At 38.3% G+C, this 23568-nt stretch overlaps 1 protein-coding gene across 1 annotated transcript in view; it reads left to right on the top strand.

The window, feature by feature from the left end:
• The window catches only part of PARD6G (par-6 family cell polarity regulator gamma), a 95883-nt gene extending 72983 nt beyond the window's left edge, over positions 1-22900 (top strand). Inside the window, exon 3 of the mRNA XM_070942456.1 lies at positions 21329-22900. Within this exon, the coding sequence (XP_070798557.1) occupies positions 21329-22188 (860 nt within the window). The 3' untranslated portion in view covers positions 22189-22900. The remainder of the gene's footprint in view (positions 1-21328) is intronic.
• Positions 22901-23568: the final 668 nt, after the last annotated feature.

Below are 23568 nucleotides of genomic sequence, written 5' to 3'. Positions count from 1 at the left end.
GCAGCCTGAGCACTCTGCCAGTGAAAACAGGTTTCCGAGCTCTGTTTTCGCCTGCAATGGCCTCCTGTAACCCTCTGCCAGCGAAAACAGACCCCAAGCTCTGTTTTCACTTGCAGAAGCACCACGGGCCAGTCCTTCAATATTTCCAGGGTGACCCCGCAGGCCAGGTCTAAGCACCCTATGGGCCGGATCCAGACCCCGGGTCTTGAGTTTGACACCCCTGATGTAAAGAAATCGGATTTTGGAAAAATTACAGCATGTACATCAACTTTTTTCTAAAGTCTTATTTTAACTTCTCAAAGTTGAATACAGTACTGAAGATTTGATTTCCAAAGCAAGATATGAATTACTTGGCATTTACTTTCAGTGTCTTCACTGAGATTTCAAGGACTGTTAATGCAAAGGAAGTTCTTCCAATTCATTCCTTTATTCGTCATTTTAATTGATGTTTTAGTTCTGGAAGCTAAATTTTAAAAATTGGACCAATCTTTTAATAGGAAGTTGGAAAACAACCACTTTTTCTTACTTCTACTTAGGACCGTTTGGGACATTCTCTTAGTATCTATGATGCCTTTAAAAGTGAGAGAAAGCCCTAATTTTATAACTGAAATTTATATACAGCTGGAACTGAATTGCAGTTCAGGGAGATTTTTGGACTGTGAAAGATAAAATTGCTGAAGTTGTCAGTCAGCAATTCCTGTGTGTTTGGTAAAGATGTGGCACTGAGGATGATCCTCAGCTGGACTCACTGGAACTAGATAATCCCTGGACCTTTGCAACTTGAGTTTCTTACCCAAATACTAAGCCTGCCTTTCCACCCCAGCTTTTGGCACCGAAAAGTTCAATTTCCTTAACTTGAACCTTTCATCTTTCCTAAGCCTGTAACTTTAGCTTGCAAACCACAATGACAGTCTTGCATGCTTTACATAAGGTTGAGGAGCTGAAAGCTGATCCACCGGAGAGGCGAATGGAGTTTAATTGTACTAACATATGTTGCTATTTTTCTCTTATGGTTTATTATATGGCCTAGCAGGATGCAGCTTCGTTCAGTGATTGAATGGGCCTTGTCTGCAGCTGTTTGGGGGACCTGCAGAATGAGTTTGCTCCAGTGAGATGCAGTGGCTACAGTACTCGTGTTATGCTGAATTCAGCTGAAAAATAGATGAAAATAAGGCACCTGCAACTCTATCCTCATAAAACCTTGACGAGGCATTAAAATTAATTACAGAAACTTTCATTTTATTTGGATGTAGGTAGTCCTCAACTTACAACCAACAGCTGTGTCCAAAAATCTGTTGCTAAGCAAGAACACTTGTTAAGTGAGTTTTGCCCCATTTTAAGACCTTTCTTGACACAGTTATTAAGTGAATCCCTGTACTGTAGTTGTTAGTAACACGGTTGTTAAGTGAATCTGGGTTTCCCATTGACTTTGCTTGTCAGAAGGTCACAAAAAGGGATCACGTGACCCTGGGACACTGCAGCTGTCATAAATATGAGGCAGTTGCCAAGTGGCTGAATTTTGATCACGTGACTGTGGGGATGCTGCAGTGGTCGTAGGTGTGAAAATCAGTCCTAATTTCCTTTTTTCAGTGCGGTTGTAACTTCGAACAGTCACTAAACAAATGGTTGTAAGACAAGGACTACCTGTAAAGTAAGGCACTCATGGCCCCATATTTGTGGAACTTTCTCCTTTGATGTGTTTTGTATTTTTCCTTTTTTCGTGTGTGTGGGGGGAGAGGTAATCATTAGATAGGTTTTCTATTAAAAAAACAAGCCATTTAAATGGAGAAGGTAGATGGGATTTTAAACTGGAATAGTTTTCAACCCAGCAGTTTGAACAAATTTTGAAGTATTCTCCATGCTGCTCTTTTTGCAGTCATAATTCCCGGTGCTGATGCAGTATGACTGTGTTATTATAGCAACTATACATTGCCTTGGAGAAGCTTTTCTTTTGAAAGGCGGCATTGAATTCTTGAAATTAATTAATAATGATTGGAGAGGGAACAACCATCCAGTGGAGAATGCAGCTTTTGTACTTGCTCTATTGTTCCACTTTTTTCCCAGGGAAAAAACAGTTGCATATGGGAATTTCAGTTTAGCAAGAGATACTCCAAATTTCTTCTTTTTATTTCTAAGTTTTGTGGTGCACTTTCATTCTGTTATTGCATTCTGGGCATTGATCTTGTTCCAGAGTAGCAGGATCTGCTTTGGGAAAACTAGCAGTTGAGTCCAAAATTTCTATTGCTAAGAAAGGCAGTTATTAAGTGAATTTTGCGACTCCCCCCCCCAGTTGTTAAGCGAATTGCTTGGCTGTTAATTGAAGCAGGCAGTCATAAAGTAAATCTGGCTTCCCCCATTGACTTTGCTTATTGAAAGCCAGTAGGAAAGGTTACAAATGGTGATCACACTACCCAGGGCCGGATTTTCCTATAGGCTAACTAGGCTTCAGCCTAGGGCCTCAAGATCAAGAGGGGCCTACATTCAAATTGTTAGCAAAATTAAAATTACACTTTCACTATAGGTGAAAGGGCCTCATAAGTGGAATAGCCTAGGGCCTCTTTTCATCTAAATCCGGCCCTGACACTACCCCAGGGACAGTTCAATTTTGTGCAAAATTCAGTGCCTGAATTTTGATCATGTGACCATTATTATTTAACGCAGGATGAGAACATGATAGAAGTAAACATATACACACACAATTCACATAATTATATACAAAACTTCTATGTGGGCATAGCAGTGGCCCCATAACTGTAACCATGGCGATGCTGCAGTGGTCATAAGTGTGAAAACAGTCATAAGCAGAGGTGGTATTCAGCCGGTTCAGACCTGTTCACACGAACCGGTAGCGGAAATCACGGGTGGACCCGCCCACCCACCCTGCCTCTATGCCTATCCCAGGGGTGGACAAATGTGGCTCTTTTACAACCTATGGACTTCAACTCCCAGAATTCCTGAGACAGCCAAGCTTGAGGACTACCTATAATCAAAAATCCTGGTGCTGGAACCATCGTTCACACCAGAGCCAGAGTTTGATTCTTTTGGGAGGACCAGGAATATTGGTTGTTGCAGTCCCAATATCTCTGGAAGACACTAGGTAGGAAGATATATTTTGATATCCCACAATTATATGTTTACTTTGCTAGAGGGCTTTGCTAGGTTAATTTTGCTGCGTGTTCTCCTAGACAACTACTAATTTGATTCTTTCTCTCTAATAAAGTAGGTCTTCATAAAATCTATTTTATGAAAAATTACCTTTTAAGCCTCAACAACTCACCTGAGGTTATGAAACTTCCTACAACCTCTTCCTGTATATATACACTCTCTATTCAGGAGAGCCTCCCAAAACTATGAAATGCCCCCCAAGGAAGCACTGGCCTCTCATATCAGCTAGTTGTTGAGTCTGATTGCTCTTCTACCCACCAAAGAAAGCGTGTGGGGTTTGTTTTTCCTGAAGATCCACATGGGTTGGCCATTAAGTCAAAGGCAGCACATTCCCACATGGGACATAATTGGCCCGGGGCGCCTCATAGCATAATTATGTACTTGTCTGTAGTATCTTGGGTGCTACAAGAATTAGTGATATCCTGGTTTAGCCCTAGTTTGATTTGTTCAGATTATCCCACTGGAAAAAATCAGTATGGGTGGGTTCATACCTGCTTTCCTTCAGAAGGTTGCTTACTTGTAAAAACGACAACTATTTTGGTGTCTGTACACCTGCTAAATAAATGTCCACTGGAGTTTTTTGCCCTCATTTGTGGTAACAATGACCTTTTCTTCTTTCCATAGACCATATTTTCTCTGAGGTCCACTGCCATAGGACAGGATTGTTAATGGGAAACATTTAAAAAATGTTTTTGGCCCAATGTGATGATTACAAAAAAAAAAAGTTTAAAACAAAAGACCCATTTGTGAATTTGGAGTTTTTCCTCATAGAAGGAAGCAAAAAATCCCTGCATTAGGCAAATGAAAACAAATCACACTCAAGCAGGATCATTGTTTCCAAAGCTTTTCTGGAAACTAGAAAAGCATTTTAAAAATGTTGTATGTGAAAAAGACATAAATTATTTAAAAGCTGTTTTTAGGCAAATAGTTTTATTGAATAGTTCTGTTTACGTATGAGCCATGTAAGGATCCAGTATCTCCTTTGAAGCTGTTGTGCCAATTTTCCTCCTACCTTTTCAGAACAAAACTTCTTTAATGTTGCAGCTGCAAAACAGCTTATTCTTAAGATGAAATTTGTGTACATGCAGATACTCTGACTCAATTTTGGTTGAAGATTGATTGTAATGGTATGGAGAACTCTGAAAGTTTTATTTTATTCTAGTTGGAAAAAGAATATGGGGTGTAGATCTTTAATATCTGCAATCTCAATTATCACATACGTTATTTGTATTAAGCCATATTTCTGTTTGCTGAAAAGTTTTTTTTAAAATGTCTTTTTAAATATAAAGCCAATAAATTATCTCAATCATTATTATTTAAAACACTGGTTGTTCAAACATGGCAACTTTATAATGTGTGGACTCCCAGAATTCCCCAGTCAGCCGCTCCTACATTTTAAAGTTGCCAAGTTTGAAAAATTGTCATTTATAGTAAGGTTACAGGTAATATTGACCCTACTCTTCTCAATAGATCTTGCTTTTTTTTTTTTTTTATCAATTTAGCATGCTTAACATTCTCCGTTCTCACTCGGAGCCTCTTTTTGTATTGATTTTTCAGCTTGCATTTAGCTTCTACATTTCAACAACTTTGTTCAGACAAACCTTTTAGGTATTCTGGGTCCTGAAACCTGCCCAGGCACTCAGATGGCATCTTTGGCAGAAGAGTCCTGTTCTTGTGCTCACCTGGAGGGGCAAATGTATGGGCATGCTCAGTGCTCAGTATTTCAATTGCCAGTGGCAATTGAACACGCCATACATTTTTTCTCTCCAGGGAAAAAAATCTTCTACTTGCTTGATAAAGAGGGGAAAATAGTGTTTCTTTCTCTTCCTCCCTCCCTCTCTCCCTCTCTCTCTCTCCCTCCCTCCCTCCCTCCCTCCACCATCCATCTATCTATATCTATATCTATATCTATATCTGTATCTGTATCTGTATCTGTATCTATATCTATATCTATATCTATATCTATATCTATATCTATATCTATATCTCTCTGTGCCTGTGTATGTTTGTGATTTTCCTTCATTCTTTGAATAGCCCAGGGAGAGAAGTAGATGATTAAATAAATGGTTATAAAAGTACTATCATCTTGAAAACTAGAAGCCAAAATAATTTTTACGTACTGCCTTACTTAGTCTACCAGGCTCATCTAAACCAACGGTGGCCAGGGCATGCCAAGGCATGGTTGAAAACACTGTCTCAGCTTTGGCTGTTGCTCACATAAACAGCTAGATGAAAAATTCAGTGTTAGCAAAATGAGCTATAGATTTGCTGTAGATGGAGCAATAGTGCCTCCCGAAGTATGTAACTAAGATGTTTTGTGGGCATTTTCTTTCATTTGTAGACCCTCTTTGAGTGAGGGAGGGAAGGTAGTCCAGGCATCATTGCAGCAATCAAAGAGATGTGAAGTTCATTCCAATTTCTTCTTCACTTTTGAAGAAGGAATAGCTTCATGCTTCTTTTGTTGTTCTTTGACGGTTTGTCTTCATTTCCTGTGTTTCCTACTACAACTGGTATCCTTTCTCCCTGTTACTTGACCAGTCCAAGACAGCTATTAATTTGATATTTTTCCCCCATCTATTCATCTAGAGAATCGGCCAAACACTCTGGTGAGAAGATAGCAGTTTAAATTTCTATTTGGCTATGAAATTCACTTGAATGCCCTGAGCTTGGTCATAATTTTTCCAATGTAGTCAGCCTCACAGGATTGTTGGGAGATATTTATGTCAGAAATATATATGCTCCAGTGAATTATTTCAAAGAAGGATAAGGCATTCAGCTCAAGAAATCGTTTTTTGGGCTAATAGTTTGTTATGCTAAATGGTTACCAAACAGGATTTCGGCAAAACAACAACAGCCTTGTGAAATACAGGTTCAAGGAGACATGTACAAAGTCAGCACAAACATATATCGTTTGTTTAGAAGTTTTGAAAACCATTTACAGATGTTCCTTTTAAGACTTTTGCTCGGATGGAATCTGATACTGTCTTTCTGTTCATAGAAAGTGCTATATCTAGCAGTTTTTCATGGATGGAAGGAAGCCTACCAGCCAATAGACTTTTTCTTAAGCAATCAGCCATTCTACCGCATGCTTTGGAGGCTTTTTTTTTCTTTTTAAGACATAGAGGTTTTCAAAAGGAAGGCAAATTTGAAGACTTGCTTACTCCCTCAGACTTCCTCAGACTTTTCATGATTGGGAAACTTTAAAAATAACCTTTAGTGAATGCTGTAGAAAGTAAACTCTCCTTTGTGATAAGCTGGAGTGCTGGTGTCTAAGTTTTGTTGGCAACAAGAAGGAAATTGCTTGCCATTACATTCTTTCAAGGTCCAACCCTATTTATATGAGTCCAAGAATACTTTGACTTTGTCTTTGACTTAGAACCATTTGTTTAGTGACCATTCAAAGGACACGGTAAAAAAATGGCTTATAACTGTTTTTCACACGACAATTGCAGCACAATCACAATTCAGACTCTTGACGATTGGTTCATATTTATGACGATTGCAGTGTCCCAGGATCATGTGATCACATTTTGCAACAGGCAAAGGCAGTGGGCAAGCCAGGTTCACTTAACAACCACGTTATTAATTTAACAACGGTGGTGATTCATTTAATTACTAGGGTGTGCATAAAATAGGGGCAGAACTCACTTAGCAACAGAAGTTTAGGGTTCAATTGCGGTTGTACGTCGAGGACTGCCTGAAGTCTGTTCATTCAAATGATCACAAATATTATATAAGCAACAGCAGAATTATTTAGGCTTAGCAAAATGAAATGGGCTTGAAAACAGGGCAGTTTGGCAGGCATTGCCATTAAGGCTGTACTATAGGAGCCTCAACAGCAGTTCTGTGCCTGGAACATAGTTATAGGTGGTGCTGTAAATTTGCAGAAAGTTGGCAGGTGATCTCAGAAATGCATTTATGATAAACTGACAAGTGGTATGCAATCCGATCAGTTATCCAGGATGAAACTTGAGCTATGCTGTTCCTCACTGGGTTTTTGGCTTTTCCGTGCTTTGAGGGGCATGGTTGGCCAAGGGAGCCTTGAGTTGTTTCCATGGATATTCTCTTTTCCATTTCTTTTCATAGAAATGACTTGGATAAATATGCTATTGCCCAAGTATCTGATTTAGCCCGAGCCCCTTCCGCAGTACATTTTGCCCTCATTTAACCTGGTTGAAAATCCCTGCATTGGAAAGACTCTCAGTTTTGAAAAGCATTTAAAAGTCATGATTTTCCAGGTATTAAAGCCACTAGCGAATGGAATGCCATCATTTCTGAGACCAGAAAGTCAGTTTCCACTGCAAAAATTCCTACCGACAAAATCACATTCCTTTTCTAAAACCAGTTCCAGCTGACTCACATTTCCTCCTGTGCTAAATGTCTGTCTACCTTGGGTAATAATCTCTAATAGTTGGCCATTGCATTTTCATTAGTTGTTAGCTGCATTCCATAATTACGCTTAATGTTATGAGACAGATATCTTCAGTGTTGTTTATCCAGTTATTTAACTTGGTCAGTTCTCTGACAACCTGGTAGTTCTATTAGGAAATCTCTAACCAGGTGCATTTTCAACAGTAATAACAAACATAAATGTTTTCTTTCTCTCCATTATCAGCACAGCTATTTAATCAGGGAGTTTCTCCAGCATGGCTATATGACTAGACAAGCTCTGACTATGTAATAGGACTGCAGCATTTCAGATTTGATCTCTGAAAGGTGCTTCAGAGCACCCAGAAGTATGAAGGTAATCTCTTGGCAGTCCTGTCAAACACTGACACCTTTTCTGGGATCTGAGGGGGGAAAAAACCCAGCTGCTTTCAGATGTTGCAAACAGATGCCAGCTCCCTGCTCCAAAGAATCTCTGGGAGATTCAATCTAAATCTTTGCTCAGCCGTGCTCTATTGATTTTATCATTTCTAGCGACATTATTATTCAAGACTTTAATTACTTTGTCTAAGAAGGCGGTAAGATAGGTGTTGGCAGTGAGGAAAATCAGTAGGACACCTGGTATATAGGAGATGTGAAAAAGAGATAAATATCTTGCAGAACCCCCTTTTGTACTCATTTAATAAAAGTCACACAACCAAATCCTATAATCATATGGCTACGTTTATCTTGTCTCATAATTGTCCAATGTTATTACTAGCAGTGTGTCAGTGCAGCTTCCTGTTTAGAAATAGAACATGCCTCTCCTCCATACAGTATGTTGAAAAGGAATCTGACTTTCCAGTGACTGAACCAGGAAATAGTACTGTTGGTTCTTGGGTTTCATTCACATTTTAATTACATGGAGGGAAGGCTTGATCTGTATTGCAGGGACCCCCATAACTGTGAAGCTACCACTTGATATGAACTTCTGTGCAACTTCTTGTAAGTACCAGATTGGATTGTCTAAATTAGAGGTGTCAAACTCGCAGCGTCGTGGTGGCATCATGTGACATATCACGACTTTCCCCCCCTTTGCTAAATCATTCATGGGCGTGGCCAATGCATGACACATTTGGCCTGCGGACTGCGCGTTTGACAGCCCTGGTCTATATTGTTAAGCAACAATAAGAGGAACTTTGTTTTATTATTATTATTATTATTATTATTATTATTATTATTATTATTATTATTATTTTATTATTTTATTATTTTATTATTTTATTATTTTATTATTATTATTATTTATTGAATTTATATACCACCCTACTCCCAAAGGATTCAGGGTGGTGAACAGCCAAAAGATAAAATACACATAATAAAAATGTTAAAAAACCATTAAAATACAATTTAAATAATTTGGCCCAGAAAACAAAATTTAAAAACCCCAATTTTATAAGACAAATTTAAAATTTAAAAAATTTAAAAACAGTTTAAAAAAGAGGTTAGGCCAGGCCGGCCTGCTGGAATAGGAATGTTTTGAGGGCACGGCGGAAAGCGCGCAGATCAGTGATCCTCCGTATCTCTGGGGGGAGCTCGTTCCAGATGGCAGCTGCTCCCACAGAGAAGGCTCTCCCCCTGGGGGCCGCCAGTCGACACTGTTTGACCGACGGCACCCTAAGAAGCCCCTCTCTATGGGAGCGTACTGGTCGGTGAGAGGCTACTGGTGGCTTTTTTTTGTACCTTATTCAGATGATGTACACATAGGCATCCACATACCTCGACTTACGACCATAATGGAGCCCAACATTTCTGTTGCTAAGCGAGACAGTTAAGTGAGTTTTGCCCCATTTTATGACCTTTCTTGCCACGGTTGTTAAGTGAATCCCTGCAGTTGCTTAAGTTAGATACACTGTTGTTAAGTGAATCTGGCTTCCCCATTGACTTTGCTGCAATGGTTGTAGGTTTGAAAAAAAGAGTCGTAAGTCACTTTTTTCAGTGTAACTTTGGTCACTAAAAGAGCTATTGTAAGTCGAGGACTACCTGTACTGTAGCAACAGGAGAGTGGGATCAGTCTGAACTACACAATGAGCAGGTTGTGTTTAGTTAGGCTCCAAAAGGTTTATCAGCCTTATCTTCAGCTGATCTGGTATTTATTTATTGGTTCGATTTATATGCCACCCTTCTCCAGAGACTTAGGGCAGCTTACAATATGAAGGCTTATGCGTTAAGCAATAGCCTTCATACTTTTGTATATACCTGCTTAGTAGGGCTTTTGGGGGCCCCCTAAGCAGTGTTCTTTTTTTTTTTATACAAAGTCAGCTTATTGCCCCCACAATCCAGTCCTCATTTTACCTACCTCGAAAGGATGGAAGGCTAAGTCAACCTTGAGCCTGGTGAGATTTGAATTTGCAGTAATTGCAGGCAGCTGGTACTATTTAACAGCACTTTAGTCTGCTGCACCACCAAGGCTCTTACATGTTTTGCCTTTTAATAGCGTATAGGTATGTTTTGCCTTTTAATAGAAGCTCTCCCAATTTCTCCATTTTCCTCAAAGTTATGGGACCTCTTTGGGATATAGGTGTGTATTATATGCCCCAAGTCCACATTGGAGCCTGCTAATGTTGAGTGATATCACGAAACTCATCCAAAGTTGTCACTTCTATATCATTTTATGTGTATCAGAAGGGGCAATCATATTCATTACAGATTTACATTGGATTATTGAAAAACTAATTGTGATTTAATTGCTTTGAAGGCCCCGCCACAGAATTTGGGGAATGCAGCCTCCCCACCTACATTTAGGTCTGATATCACCTTTACCCCACCTCTCCTCCCCAAAATAGTTGTCCACGGTTTTGTCATGAAAGTGAGAGCTTTACTTGACCCAAAGTTGCAGAAGAGATTGCAGGATCTGCTGTGCTTAAGGACCATCGCTTCTGGAGAAGAAATGGCTGCCTCTGCACAAATGCCATGGATCTGCACTCTTTCCCACTTTCTCAGTTTGAAAATATGATGATGATTTTTTGTTATTTGGACAGCACTGAATTAAAAAGGTTAGAACGTACTGATAAAAAGAGTTGTCAAGAGATCTCCCTGCCTCTTCTTAGCATGTTTTTATAAAAGTAAACAAGATTTAAAACTGCTTTCCTATACACCCAATATTCCTTTGGAGAAATACATTTCTGGATGCATGCAACAACAACAAAATACTGCCCTGATTTATGTCATTTTTTTCAAGTCACTGTTTTGCATTATACCCAAGCAATCCCATTATTGTTTATTGTAACTCTTATACCGTACAGAACAGGGAGAATTCAAGTAAAGAGTTCTAAATGTTATTTTCCCTGCATTCGTTCAGATGTTATGTCACCTAGATCAAGTTTATGTTGGGAAGAAATAGTTACAAGCTTCGAAAACTAAACATTTTCCTACAGTTATATTCCACTTAGGAATAGTTATATAATGTAATGACAGTTTTAATTATTTTCTCTATTAAACTTCAGGATCAGAGACATGCAGGGAATAAGTTATGCATAGTTGTTTTTTTTATTCACTGTTTTGAGAGTCCAAAAAGACTTTTACATGATGATACTTTATACATATCCTCCTGCAGCAGAACTTTAGTCTTCATGTTGCTTATTTTAAGCTTTTAATCGATGGTTATAGCAACTAATGGCCCGTGTGGTAAATGGTTGATTGAGAAACAGAAGCAAATAACAAGAATGCTAGTTTCTTTGGACCCTTTTATCAACATTTAGAAAGCCCTTGGTTTGCAGGGAAAGATGGAGCATCTTCTTTTTCTTTCTAAATAGTCCTCATGAAAATATGTTTATTTTCCCTTTCTTGTCATATTTCCCAAAGAAAGATCTTTCTCATATTGTTCAGTTCAATCTGTTTTTCTGCTACCAAAACTTTTATTTGGGAGCAAGCTGAGGATCAGTATTAACAATAACTTGGTCCAGAACTGTGGAATGTAGAAGAATGAATGTCGAATGTTCAGTTCCTTTAAAATGATAAGCTACAATGTTATTGAGGATTTTTTTGGGTAGTATTTGTGTTAATCTTATGGAGAACCAGCAGAGCCTGTAATCATCTCCCTTGATAGCCAACAGGATTACTATTCCATTTAGATTTTAAAATACAGTGGTACCTTGGTGCTCAACTGCTTTGAAACTCATCGAATTTGGTCCTCAACGCATTGTGACATGACAGTTTTGTCCTGATACTCATCGTTTGTTTGATATTTGACGCACAAGCTAGAACTTGTTGATGTCAGCTGTACATTATTCCCTATGGGAAAAATTTATTTGGTATTCCTTGTTTTTGATACTAATCATGCCTCCCAGAACCAATTAACGATGAGTACTGAGGTACCATTGTATGTTTTATACCTGAAGATGGAACGGAAATTTTGAGACAAATACAAAATACTTATTTCAAATTGGGAAGATTATCTTTACAGTGTTTTCAAAAATTCCTTGGAGCCCCATGGGATTTCTTAAAAAATGAAAAGGAGGGCCTGCAGCCAATGCTTTGCTTGGAAATGTACTTTCTGCTTTTTCAAAAAAACCAAAGATAAACAGCCATTGCAAGAGGATGGCTTAAAAGGCTAACAGGTAGTATTTTGGTAGAAAGATGCTGTACAAGTTGTGATGCCCTCCGTGACAATCATTTATGAATGAAGAAGTCCAAGCAACAGCCAACACATACTCAAAATTCTCAGTATACCTCCAGAAACATCCTCCAACTCAACTATTATGGCTTAGCATTATGTAGACATCAGGCCAGTGATAAGCTGATGATTAGCTTGCTAAGACCAAAACAATACTTCTGTTAGGAATAGAACAGAACAGAACAGAACAGAACAGAATTCAATTCTTTATTGGCCAAGTGTGATTGGACACACAAGGAATTTGTCTCTGGTGCATATGCTCACAGTGTACATAAAAAGAGAAGATACACTCGTCAAGAATCACAAGGCACAACACTCAGTGACAGTTATACGGTACAATAAGCAATCAAATCACACTAGGAAACAATATCAATATAAATCGCAAGGATACAAGCAACAAAGTTACAGTCAGGCAGTCACAAGTGGGAGGAGATGGGCAACAGGAACGATGAGAAGACCAATTACAATAGTAATGCAGCCTAATGTGAATAGTTTGAACTTTGACAGTGTTGAGGGAATTATCTGTTTAGCAGAGTGATGAATAAAAGCATATATGAATAAAAGCATATATTTTATGTATTTTAAAAAATCCTGAAAAGACTGCTATAAACCTAAGCAGTAAAACTACAGAGGGAGACATTTTTCTCAGAGGGTACCATGGGAAGCAACCGGTGCCCCAAAAGATCTAAAATACATTATTTGGCAGGTGTGACACTTCATAAGTTTCTCTTTCTTTCGTTCCACTGCCAATATTTACATCCCTCCTTCTCTTTGGATTCTCCAGAGGTTCACCAAGGGCACCCACCACCCTTCATTCCCCACTCAACACCTTTTCCTTGTTCTTTGTTTCTTGCAATTCTCGGGGCTCAACTTGGCCTGTCTGAGAAGTGTTCAAGCCTATCAGTTTTTGTCCTCACATGGGATGATGAACTGCCTGCCTCCAAGTGGAGCTCCTGGTTGCCATCTTTGGAGTCTGGCTTCAGGACTGCCCTGGAGTCATGCCCTGTCGTATGCTTTCTTCAAAGCAGCTCTTCTTTTGGGGTGGAGGCAGCCCCTGGGAACTGAGTTGAATGCAGCAGCGATGCTGGTGGACTGAATGCCTGATTCCATCAGGATGCAACTGATAAACAAGGGACCCAGCCTACTTGGGAGTGAAATGGATGTTTTTCCTCCCAACAACATACAGGTGAATGCGTTGGCTTGCCAGTCCGGAAAAAAAGCTTGGCATCCTGGAGAGCAACTGTGTAAAACTGATTAAAACGAAGGCGCAGCTGCGTCCTGATGCATTTGATCTCCTGACTTGCTAAGTTTGATATTGAGCACTGCTCAGGCACTTCCCTAAACTCATAAAAATGCTAGACTTTTTAGGATGTTTTTTTTTTAAAGTACTGTATTCTTTCATTGGATAAAGCAATAGTTTTCCCAGCAAGCCATGATTTTGCTGGCTATGTTTCCAAGAGGCAGGAATGCTTCCTGCACAGCTCTCAATAGCAAGCCCATAATTCTCCTGAGAGCTTCCAGGAGTGTCCAAGGATGGATTGACTCGTCTGTTCCTGCAGAGACCATAATTCCATAACAGCCGAGCTCCATGATATTGCTATATCGTAACATTGTCTCCATATGTTACTACGATAACCATCCTCCCCAGCCAGCATGCACAGTGGCTTCCTGGATGTCTGATACAGAAATGGATCCACACACTTGGAGGGTATTAGTTAGAAGGAGGCTGGCTAGACATAACAGCATACTTTCTGAAGAATATACACTAGATCACTTTTTCCCCACACACATTTCAATCCAAGATCAAACTGAGATGTTTGACAAGCCACATGTTCCTTGCATGAATGACTGCTTACAGACAACCAGTTGTTGGTAAACTGCTTGTATCAAGGCAACAGAGATTTGATTATTATTTATTTAGGCTAGATAAAATGTAACTTTTGCACAATAAAATAAAAATACTTTGAGGATAAAGTTGTGGTATTTTATATCCTGCTTTTTCTCCAGAAGCTAAAATCTGTTTGCAGGTTGGATTCTTTTCATTTTATTCCTTCAACTATCCTGTGAGATAGATTGGATTGAGAGTGGTTGGTTCAGAGCACCCAGTGAGTTTCAATAGTGAAAGTTAATCTGAACCTAGGGTATGTACCGTATTTACTTGATTTTTATTCCATCTTTATTATTTTTATAAATAACTCAAGGTAGCCAACATACATAATACTCCTTCCACCTCATGTTTTTTCACAACAGCCCTGTGAGGTGGGTTGGGCTCAGAGAGAGTGACTGGCCTAAAGTCATCCAGCTGATGTTCATGTCTAGGACAGGATTATTAGACTTCAGTCTCCTGATCAAACTTCTTACCTGCTATACCCACAGGATGTGCTCTATTAATTGTTTTAGGAGATGATAGTATTAATTTTCCAATTAATTGCCCCATTTTACCACAGTGCAAACATAAATTCAAAAAGCCCCCAATATATGAATTTTCAGCTTCATTTAAGAAGAAATGAGTAGGGTTGTATTGTTCCTTAGTTAATTCAGTTTGTTTTTGGAATCATTTGCTGTCGTCCCCTTAACAGAGGTTAACAGAGGAGTACAAGGATGCATTGAGAAATATTTCAAACATCTGTAGATAACAAGATGAAGTGGATATTTGGAAGTCTTCCGATGTCAGTTCAATTCCATAAACTTTAGTTTTGCTTTCCTTGTCCTTTGAACAGGGTTATGGATTTCCCTTGCTGTATCATGCTTATTTTGGCTGTACTTCCACTATAAAGATAACGAGAACTCTGTCAGAAAAGGAAATAGAATGGTTACTCTCAAACTTTGTGTTCAGCTGATAGGAAAAAGAAATAGTCATGGATGCAATTTTTTCCTGGAAGACTCACTGGTTTGCCATTCGCTGACCTGATTAAAATTGACTGTGATTGTTTTGTAGTGGTCAAGATAATGAAGAAAAAAAGTGATGTTGAAGACCTTCCCTTGAAAAAGGAAAGACTGAAAGATTGAATATTATCTTTGTAGCATTTTAGGTCTTTTTCTTTTGACAGGGTGTGGAGGTAGGAAATATCAAAGTAGAGGCAGGACTATGGGGCACACAGTAAGAAATATACACAGGTTGTACAAGTACAGATAGTCCTTGACTTACAACAGTATGCTTAGTGACCATACAAAGTTATAACAGCACTGAAAAAGGTGACTTATAACCAACCAGTTTCACATACAATCTTGTTTAGAAGGTTTGTACTGATCTGGTAATATAATAATTCTGCATTTGTATGAGTTATAAAAAGCAGATGTTGCCTTGAAAGGTAGACTCACCAGTTAAAACCTTGGGACAGAAATTCACATGTTAATCCTTTTGGAAAATCTCTTTTCAGCTTCAAAACATCCTCCTTGACAAGTTACCTTTAAATAATCCTTTAAGAGGCAGCAAGCGATGAGCAAAGGTTAAAGTACAGGAAGTTTTGGAGTCTGTATTGGTAGATTCAAGGGTAGGGATAAAATAAAATATAGAGAAGGCCAAGGAAGGGCAAATTTGAGTTAGTGCAAGGAGTAATCCCAAAGTCAATATAAAGTCTTAATAATTAGTCCAAGGTGAATGACCTGAGATTATTGAGCCATGTTTACTCCAAAAATCTGAATTGCCACCCACAAAGCCCCTTGATAATTAGTTGATAATATAGTAAAATGCTTAATGCAAGAGATGGAGAAAATTAAAGACATGGGGAATAATAATCTTAACATTTTTAATTTTAGTTTTAATTTTAATTAAAATAAACTAAAATACAGGTTTTGCCCTGTCTTTGGGGTAAAACAGTTCATGGCATTGCACTCAAAGGACTTAATCTTAGGGCTTGGAGCCCCAAATAATGAGATGTTATTGATTGCCATTAGTCTTGTAATAGCCAAGTGTGGAATGATAATTGCCAGAATCCCATAGCCATCATGAACAATAAACTTGAGCATAGATTAAATGATTTGAAAGTGACATGCTAGGAAATAGCAAGAGAGTGGAGAAATGATAAGAGAACAAAAGAGAGAGAAGAGGTAGCCAGACAATTTGGATCAGTAGGGAGGTGTGGTTGACCAACAGGGTAGAGCAGAAGAATTTTAAATTTATAATATTGTTATAGAATAGTCAATAGAACTTGAGAGCAGGTTGGCTATTGAAGATCTAGAGTTATATGAGCATGGGAGATCTAGGAAGAGAAATTGGATGTTACCTGTATACATCACTCAACATTTAATAAGTGGGAAGGAAGGAAAGGCCCACAAACAGATCCCATGGAAACTCCAAGGGCAAGTAATGAGGAGTGGAAAAAGCTTCCTCCTGGGGAAAGTATCAGAATTGATCACAGAAATTTAGAGGGTCAGTCTGGGCAGAGATCAAAGGCAGCAAACAGTCAAGGAAACTGAAGTCACAGCCGAAGCCTTTGGATTTTAGCAGAGAAAGATTTCTGATGAGATTTAAATGAAGGTGATTTCAGTGAGACACTAAGGAGAAGAAAAAATCAAGACTGTACAAAAAGGGAGGAAGCACACTAAGGAGCTTGGGTGGTGGTGGTGAAGATAAATGGGAAACCATAAAAAATGAAGATGTGCCCAGAGAAAAATGCTTATGATTAATGGTGAGTGAACCAGCAATTGCAAATTTGGGTGTTTGCTGCTGCTGATTGCCGAGTCAGTTTATTCATTTGTTTAGGATTTGTTGATGATTTCAGTGGAACCTAGCTAAAAGATTGATTTGTGAGAGATTTGCCCTTGTGTTTTCTCCCTCTTCCCTCCTCCCCCAATTTTTTTTGTCATCTTTCCTTTTGTAGGTCAGGATTTCTGAAGAATTCAAAGGCTTCTACATTTATTTATTTTTTTGTTTCAGTTTGGGCCAAGATGGTTCTCTTTTTGCTTTTGGTAAAACTGTTTCTTTTAGAGCTTCTTAGTAAACTTGGTCAGCATAAATAGGCTTGGATGGATGCTACTTTGTGTTCCTTTCTTGCTTATATCTCTGCTGGCCAAAGGAAGCTGCCTAAGTCAAAGTTCACTATATATCTGTTTCCTTTAAACATTTCTGTATCTCTGACTTTCCCATCATTTTATGACAAATGATGGAACAGCTCCCCAGCCAAATGTTATCAGTGTATAAAAACATTGTGTTGATCTCTATGGAACCATGATCAAAATAAGAGGTATTGTTATTTATTTTGATCTTTGCATTCAGGAAATGACAATATGGTGTAGAGGGCATGACATAGTCCTTAAAGACTTGTTTCGTTTTTAAAGCTGTATGAAATAAAAGTTAATCCCCTTATGGAAGCACTTCTGTTTCTGATATAGTTTCCAATCTATCAACTGACATTGTAGCATTATCAGAGGAAATAATCTACCAGGAGTGTGCCTGGACTGAAAACACCAGGTCCAAAACAAATTCTTCCTATATGAGCCTAGCAGTCAGATTTCTCTGTGGAATCTTGCTTGTTTACCTATTCTTATCTGGCCAAGCTTTGGTATTTTGTCTGGCAGGCAATTCCTGTGAAAAGCAGCTGTCCAAGCAAGAAGAGCAGCACTTCTGGTATTAAAGATCTGTCTGTCTCTGTGTGGGTGTGCATGTATGTCATGTTTTTAAAAAGTCAGCTCTTCTGGAAATATTTTTTTCCCCTCTTCCTCTTCTCTTTTAAGATCAGACTGTAAAAGTTTACATTCATCTCACAGATTTTAGTATTTACATGTAGCCAGGGGTGGGCCAATGTGGCCCTTTTACAACCTGTGGACTTCAACTCCCAGAATTCCTGAGACAGCTTGGCTGTCACCCCTGATATAGGCCATACGTAAAATGAAAATGGTGCTTAAAGTCACTTTCCTCACATTGGGTTGGGGACATGGTAGATCAGATAGGAAAAGTGAAACAGATATGGAACATTCAGGAACTACAACAAACTTTTTAAGTTTTTAAAGATATACTTGCACAACTATTTTCCAGACCTTATTGGAGTAAAAGATGAAGAAAAAAAAATTGGTGGGATAATCAGAATATAAGATACAAAATGGGAATAAAAATAAATCCTAGGGTGAAATTCACCTGAACCGGTAGTAAAAAAATGCCTAAAAAGTTAAAAAAAAAAAAAAGTTCTGACAATAAGCTGAGACAACCTGCGATTGTCGTAATTTTTTTTTTTTTTTTTTTTTTACTTTTTAAAGCATTTTTAACTACCGGTTCCGGAGAACTGGTAGTTAAAAAATGCTTTAAAAAGTAAAAAAAAAAAGTTACAACGATTGCATGTCACTCAGCTAATTGTCAGAACTTTTTTAAAAAACATTTTTTACTACCGGTTCAGCGAACCAGTAGCATTTTTTACTACCGATTCGGGCAAACTGGCCCGAACTGGTAGCATTTCACCCCTGGCATAAATTCAGAAACATATAGTAAATCCCCAGTTCATACTGTCTCTGATCAGCGGTAAACCCCTCTGGTCCCTGAATGAGCTTAGAAACCCTGTTCAATGCAAAGAGTTCCAGGGAAGTAAAGGTGGGATTTATTCCTTCACTTTTGACAAATCTTGGGATGTAAACAGTTCATCTAGCCTATATCTGTAACTAATACAAATACTTTAAGATTGTTTTAATTTGAAAGTGTTTTGTTCTCTTCGTGTTTAAAAGAATGCCACTGAGATCAGCAAAATCTCATTCAGGAGGCTCAGATGATAAAATATGTAGTCTTTCTGTTCCAAAAAAAAGAAGCATCCTTCACTGGACATTATCAGCAATGCAGGAGCCAAATGGATGTGTCCTAACCTCACAGTTGCTTAACTGGATCTTAAACTCTCAGCAGTTTAGCAAGTAGCAATTCATCAGCCCCACCTTCAGAACAAGTTGCTTTAACTTGTCCTGGTATTCATCTTGGCTTTGGCCTCAAGGAAGCGAAGGTGCAGCAACAGGAAACCTCTGCCATACTTGCCAGGGATCTGCATACATTCTGATGTCAGATTCCTGGGAGGCTGGGAGGGGACCATCTTTCTCAGCTTTGTTCTCGTCAGGAGAGAAAGTTGTGTTGGGCTATTTTCCGCATATGTATATTCAGCCTCTTGCACCTTACAATTGAATATGTAGGTTGCTGCCTCATAACCTAGGCCAGAAAACCAGAATGGCTGGCTGAGGAATTCTGGGAGTTGAAGTCCAGAAGTTTTAAAATTGCCAAATTTGGAGACCCCTGGCCTAGACCAGTTATTGGCTAATTTCCTTCATTTACTCTGTGTGTGTGTGTGTGTGTGTGTGTGTGTGTGTGTGTGTGTGTGTGTTTGAAAGAGACTGTTTGAAACTGATGATGAGCACCTCTTTCCTTACTTAATATGCAAAACTTGAACTTGAGAGCCAAATTTAACCTTTGAGTGAAATATTTAGGGCTGCATTTTAAAAAATGGCGAGCACCCAAATTTTAATTAAAACATTGTTAAATATTAAATACTGTACAGTTAATCTGATTATACATCATGCATTTAATACATTTTCTCAGCCTGTCATGCTAAAGAATTACAATTATAGGACTTTTTGGACATGCTTAGGAAAACATCAATAGGACATTTGCCTATAACATCCTTATAGGGTTGCCTATAAGTTTTGCACCTGTAGTTTGGTTAAAGATGGCTTATTTGATATCTCATTTGCACAAATCCTTTCTGGCTCTTGTTGGTCTTTTTAAACAATTTATGTAAAGCTGCATTAGCTGTAGTTAAGTGTTTCTGGCCCTGACAGCTTGCTTGTGGCATGCTAGATCATGAGTTATATGTTTGGGTCTCTCAAGTAATCGTGCATATTGATTTTCTGCCTGATGTTAATAAAGTGCCTACAAAAATAACCCACCTGTGTCTCCTGACACTGGTTCTTTGTTCTCTAGTCTCCAACAATCTTGCTTCTAAACATGAGGAAATTGAAATATTTTCTTCCAGGAGGCCTAAATTGTCTCTGGTTATCTTCGGAGAAAATGTTTGCAAAAGGAATCTCCCCCTCCCCCCCATTTGAGGTTTAGTTTTGCATCATGGAGTTTGTGAGGGATGAAATTAACATTGTTTTGTTGAGGTTGTGGTATTAAGTTGAAATATCAGGCCCGACAGTTGCTTTATCCATCTTCAGTTTGAAGTGCTGATCTGTTGGAGGCCTTTTTTGAAAGTTCTTGGTGACTTACTCATCTGCAACTGCAGGATGATCTGGTGTGGAAAATAAATGGGTTATTTTTGTCTTGAATGAAGGTTTACTTAAAGACAATAGAATAAGGGATGCTTCCTACATTCAACAAATGAAGTTACACATCTTTCCCATATTTACAAGCATCATGTTGCCGGGACTCCTTTAAAATACGCTTTCGTCTGCCTACACATGCATATTTTATATCTTAAACTACAAGAGTTTTAACACATGCCCTTACAAAAATGCTTATATATTTTAAGTTACACAGTGTTTATTAGAATAATCTATAACTAACAAAGCCATTAGGGACTACATGTGAGTTTGAAATACGGCTTTGTGCTCTTAGAGATGAAATACTAGTACCATAAAAGCAACCGTGCTCTGGTGCAATTTGCAAATTCATATATTATTGATTAATCAATGATGACTGGCAGCCAATCAGTCTAGTCCTGTTAATCGGTTACTTTACTACAGTCTTTTAAAAGATAATCTTGTTGTCTTAGCCAGTTGCTTCATTTATGACTTTGAAGGAGCAGTAAACTACCAGACATACATGTGTTGCTGTTATTTCTAGCTCTCTCTTCATAGTGGCCACAAACTGCATTTCATTTTGGGGGTTTTCTTCTAGCAAGAGAGCATTATGTTTGTCATCAAACAAATTGTTTTGGGCTCTTGCTTCATGTTCATCCTAACAAAAGCCTGCTGCTTTTTTCTTTATTCAATCTAGAGTCTAGAGTCTAGACATTTCTTCCAATATTTCAAAATACATGTTTATTAGTAACACAGCCTTTAATTGACAGTCTCTCTCTCTCTCTCTCAGCAATGTTTCAACCATATTTAAATGTTGGCATATTATGAAAGCTGGAGATAAGGCTCTTTTTCTTGCAGAAGATGGCCTACAGATTATTTAGTCTGAGGTATTAATTTTTCTCTCTCTCTTTGCAGACGAAGCGGATTATGGAAATTTTGGTTCAAACACCTTAACAAGGAAAAAGAAGGCTCTGGTGACCCTCCGGAATGACAACCTTCGCCGGCGTCCTCATGTTAATATCAGCATGCCTCAAGACTTCAGACCAGTATCTTCCATCATTGATGTGGATATTCTGCCTGAAACTCATAGAAGAGTACGACTGTATCGCCACGGGTGTGAGAAACCACTTGGATTTTATATTCGTGATGGCACCAGTGTAAGAGTGACTCCCCATGGGTTGGAAAAAGTTCCTGGCATTTTCATCTCACGGATGGTTCCTGGGGGGTTAGCTGAGAGTACAGGCTTGCTTGCGGTCAATGATGAAGTCTTGGAAGTGAATGGGATAGAAGTGGCAGGAAAAACCCTTGATCAGGTGACGGATATGATGATTGCCAATAGCCATAATCTTATCATCACAGTCAAGCCAGCAAATCAAAGGAACAATATTATCAGAAGCAGTCGGATGTCTGGGAGCTCTGGTCAGTCTACAGACAGCACTGCCAGCCATCACAGTTTGCCTTCCTCTCATGTCCTGCAGAACTTCCACCAAGACGAAATGGAGAGCGACGAGGATACTGACATCGTAATTGAAGGCTGCCTGGAACCACAGCCCATTCCAAAATCTCACAGTCTTCCTTCCGGTAGTCTTTCCCGAATCAATGGCAACAGTCTTAGTCACAGACTACAGAGAGACCTAGTACTCAACAACAGCTTTGGACGAGAAAGCAATGGCAATATTCACAAAATCCTTAATTCCTTAAAAACTGATCCTCGTCATAGTTTAGTTATTCCCAAAGGAGGCATTGAAGAGGATGGAACTGTGATAACACTTTAGTGGATGCTTTAGTGGATGAGTTTTATTTCTTTCTGGAAGTGCCTACTGGAACAATTCAATCTACATGCAGAAGAGCGGGAATTATCACTCTCATAAATGTTCTGATGTGTGAGATATGTTACTTTCCAGGAAGGACAATTTTTGTGATTAGACATAAAAGTATTGTCTTGTGTAACCCATGGAAATTGTAAATATGATTTCTGCTTCATCAATTAATCTCAGAGGATAACAATTATGTTATCTTCCAAAAACTTATTTTCTGCCACTAGGTAATTGTTTCCTAGCTTTTTTTACACAGAAAATTGACTATTGGACCTAAATTTGGAAATACTGCCTTTAAAGAATGGCTTTCTATCTTGACTATAGTTGAGGGCATGCTGTATTTACTCCTTCCCCTCCCCTCCTTTGGGAATGAAATGTTGACCAAATGACTTTGTGTTTGTATATGTTTGTACTGTATGTATAAAATCTTACATGGGTGAGGAATTGCTATTGCTGGAATAATTTCTTTTTAAATCAGCACCCCCTGCTGGTCATTAATAGTTCTGTCTGCATAAACTTGAGTTTTCTGTTTATTTGAAAAAGTTGCAGCATGAATGCTAGTTTATTAATGCACCACAATAACATGGGATGTGCATTATATTTTTATTATTAAAGTATTTATTAGACAAACGCTCCCGTTTTTGTGACCATTGATTTCACCTTCTGATTTGCTGACAGTATTGAATAACTAGAACTTAGAATCCTATTACGTCTATGTTCTAAGGTAACATAAACAATTCCACTAAATTTCTCTTAATAATTTAGAATTAAAATGAATTCACTGAGTCTTTAATAATTAAAATATTAATTTGGGAAAGGGAAACCTATATTGTTTTCTAAACTTGTAGAGCTACCTATCCTCAGAAATCTAAAACACCAGCAGCATTGTAAGACAGTAATAGACAAGCCTAAGAGTCTTGCTCTCAGCTCTGCTTTTCTATTCTGAAATGCCACAAATTGTTAAAACAGTTTATAGAGAAAATATGATTATATTCCTGAGATGCCTAGAAACAAAATATAATTGTTTTACGGTGTATTTTTCTACTTTTAGCTGTTTTTGTTATTTACTGTATATGATTGTGTATTAAAGTGTTTCCAAACTAATGAGCTTCATTTATTTAATTTAGAGTCTAGATTTTGTTTACCTTACAGGTAACTTTCAGACCTGAAGTTTTAATAGAAAGTAATTTATTATCACACTGTGAATAAAATTTGCTGGTTCTCATTGCTGAACTAAATACAATTACCATCTGTTGCATTTCAGAATTCGAGTTTCATAGCTGTAATTAAGAAATTCCAGAAATGGGGAGCTGAATTTTGAAATTCTTAACGACTCAC

Source organism: Pituophis catenifer, unplaced genomic scaffold, assembly GCF_029215685.1.
Source record: "Pituophis catenifer annectens isolate HBS135680 unplaced genomic scaffold, rPitCat1.0.hap2 SCAF_3, whole genome shotgun sequence".
Classification (NCBI taxonomy): Eukaryota; Metazoa; Chordata; class Lepidosauria; order Squamata; family Colubridae; genus Pituophis; species Pituophis catenifer.
Note: the sequence above shows the minus strand (reverse complement) of the source record. Positions and strands in the feature narration are given on the sequence as shown.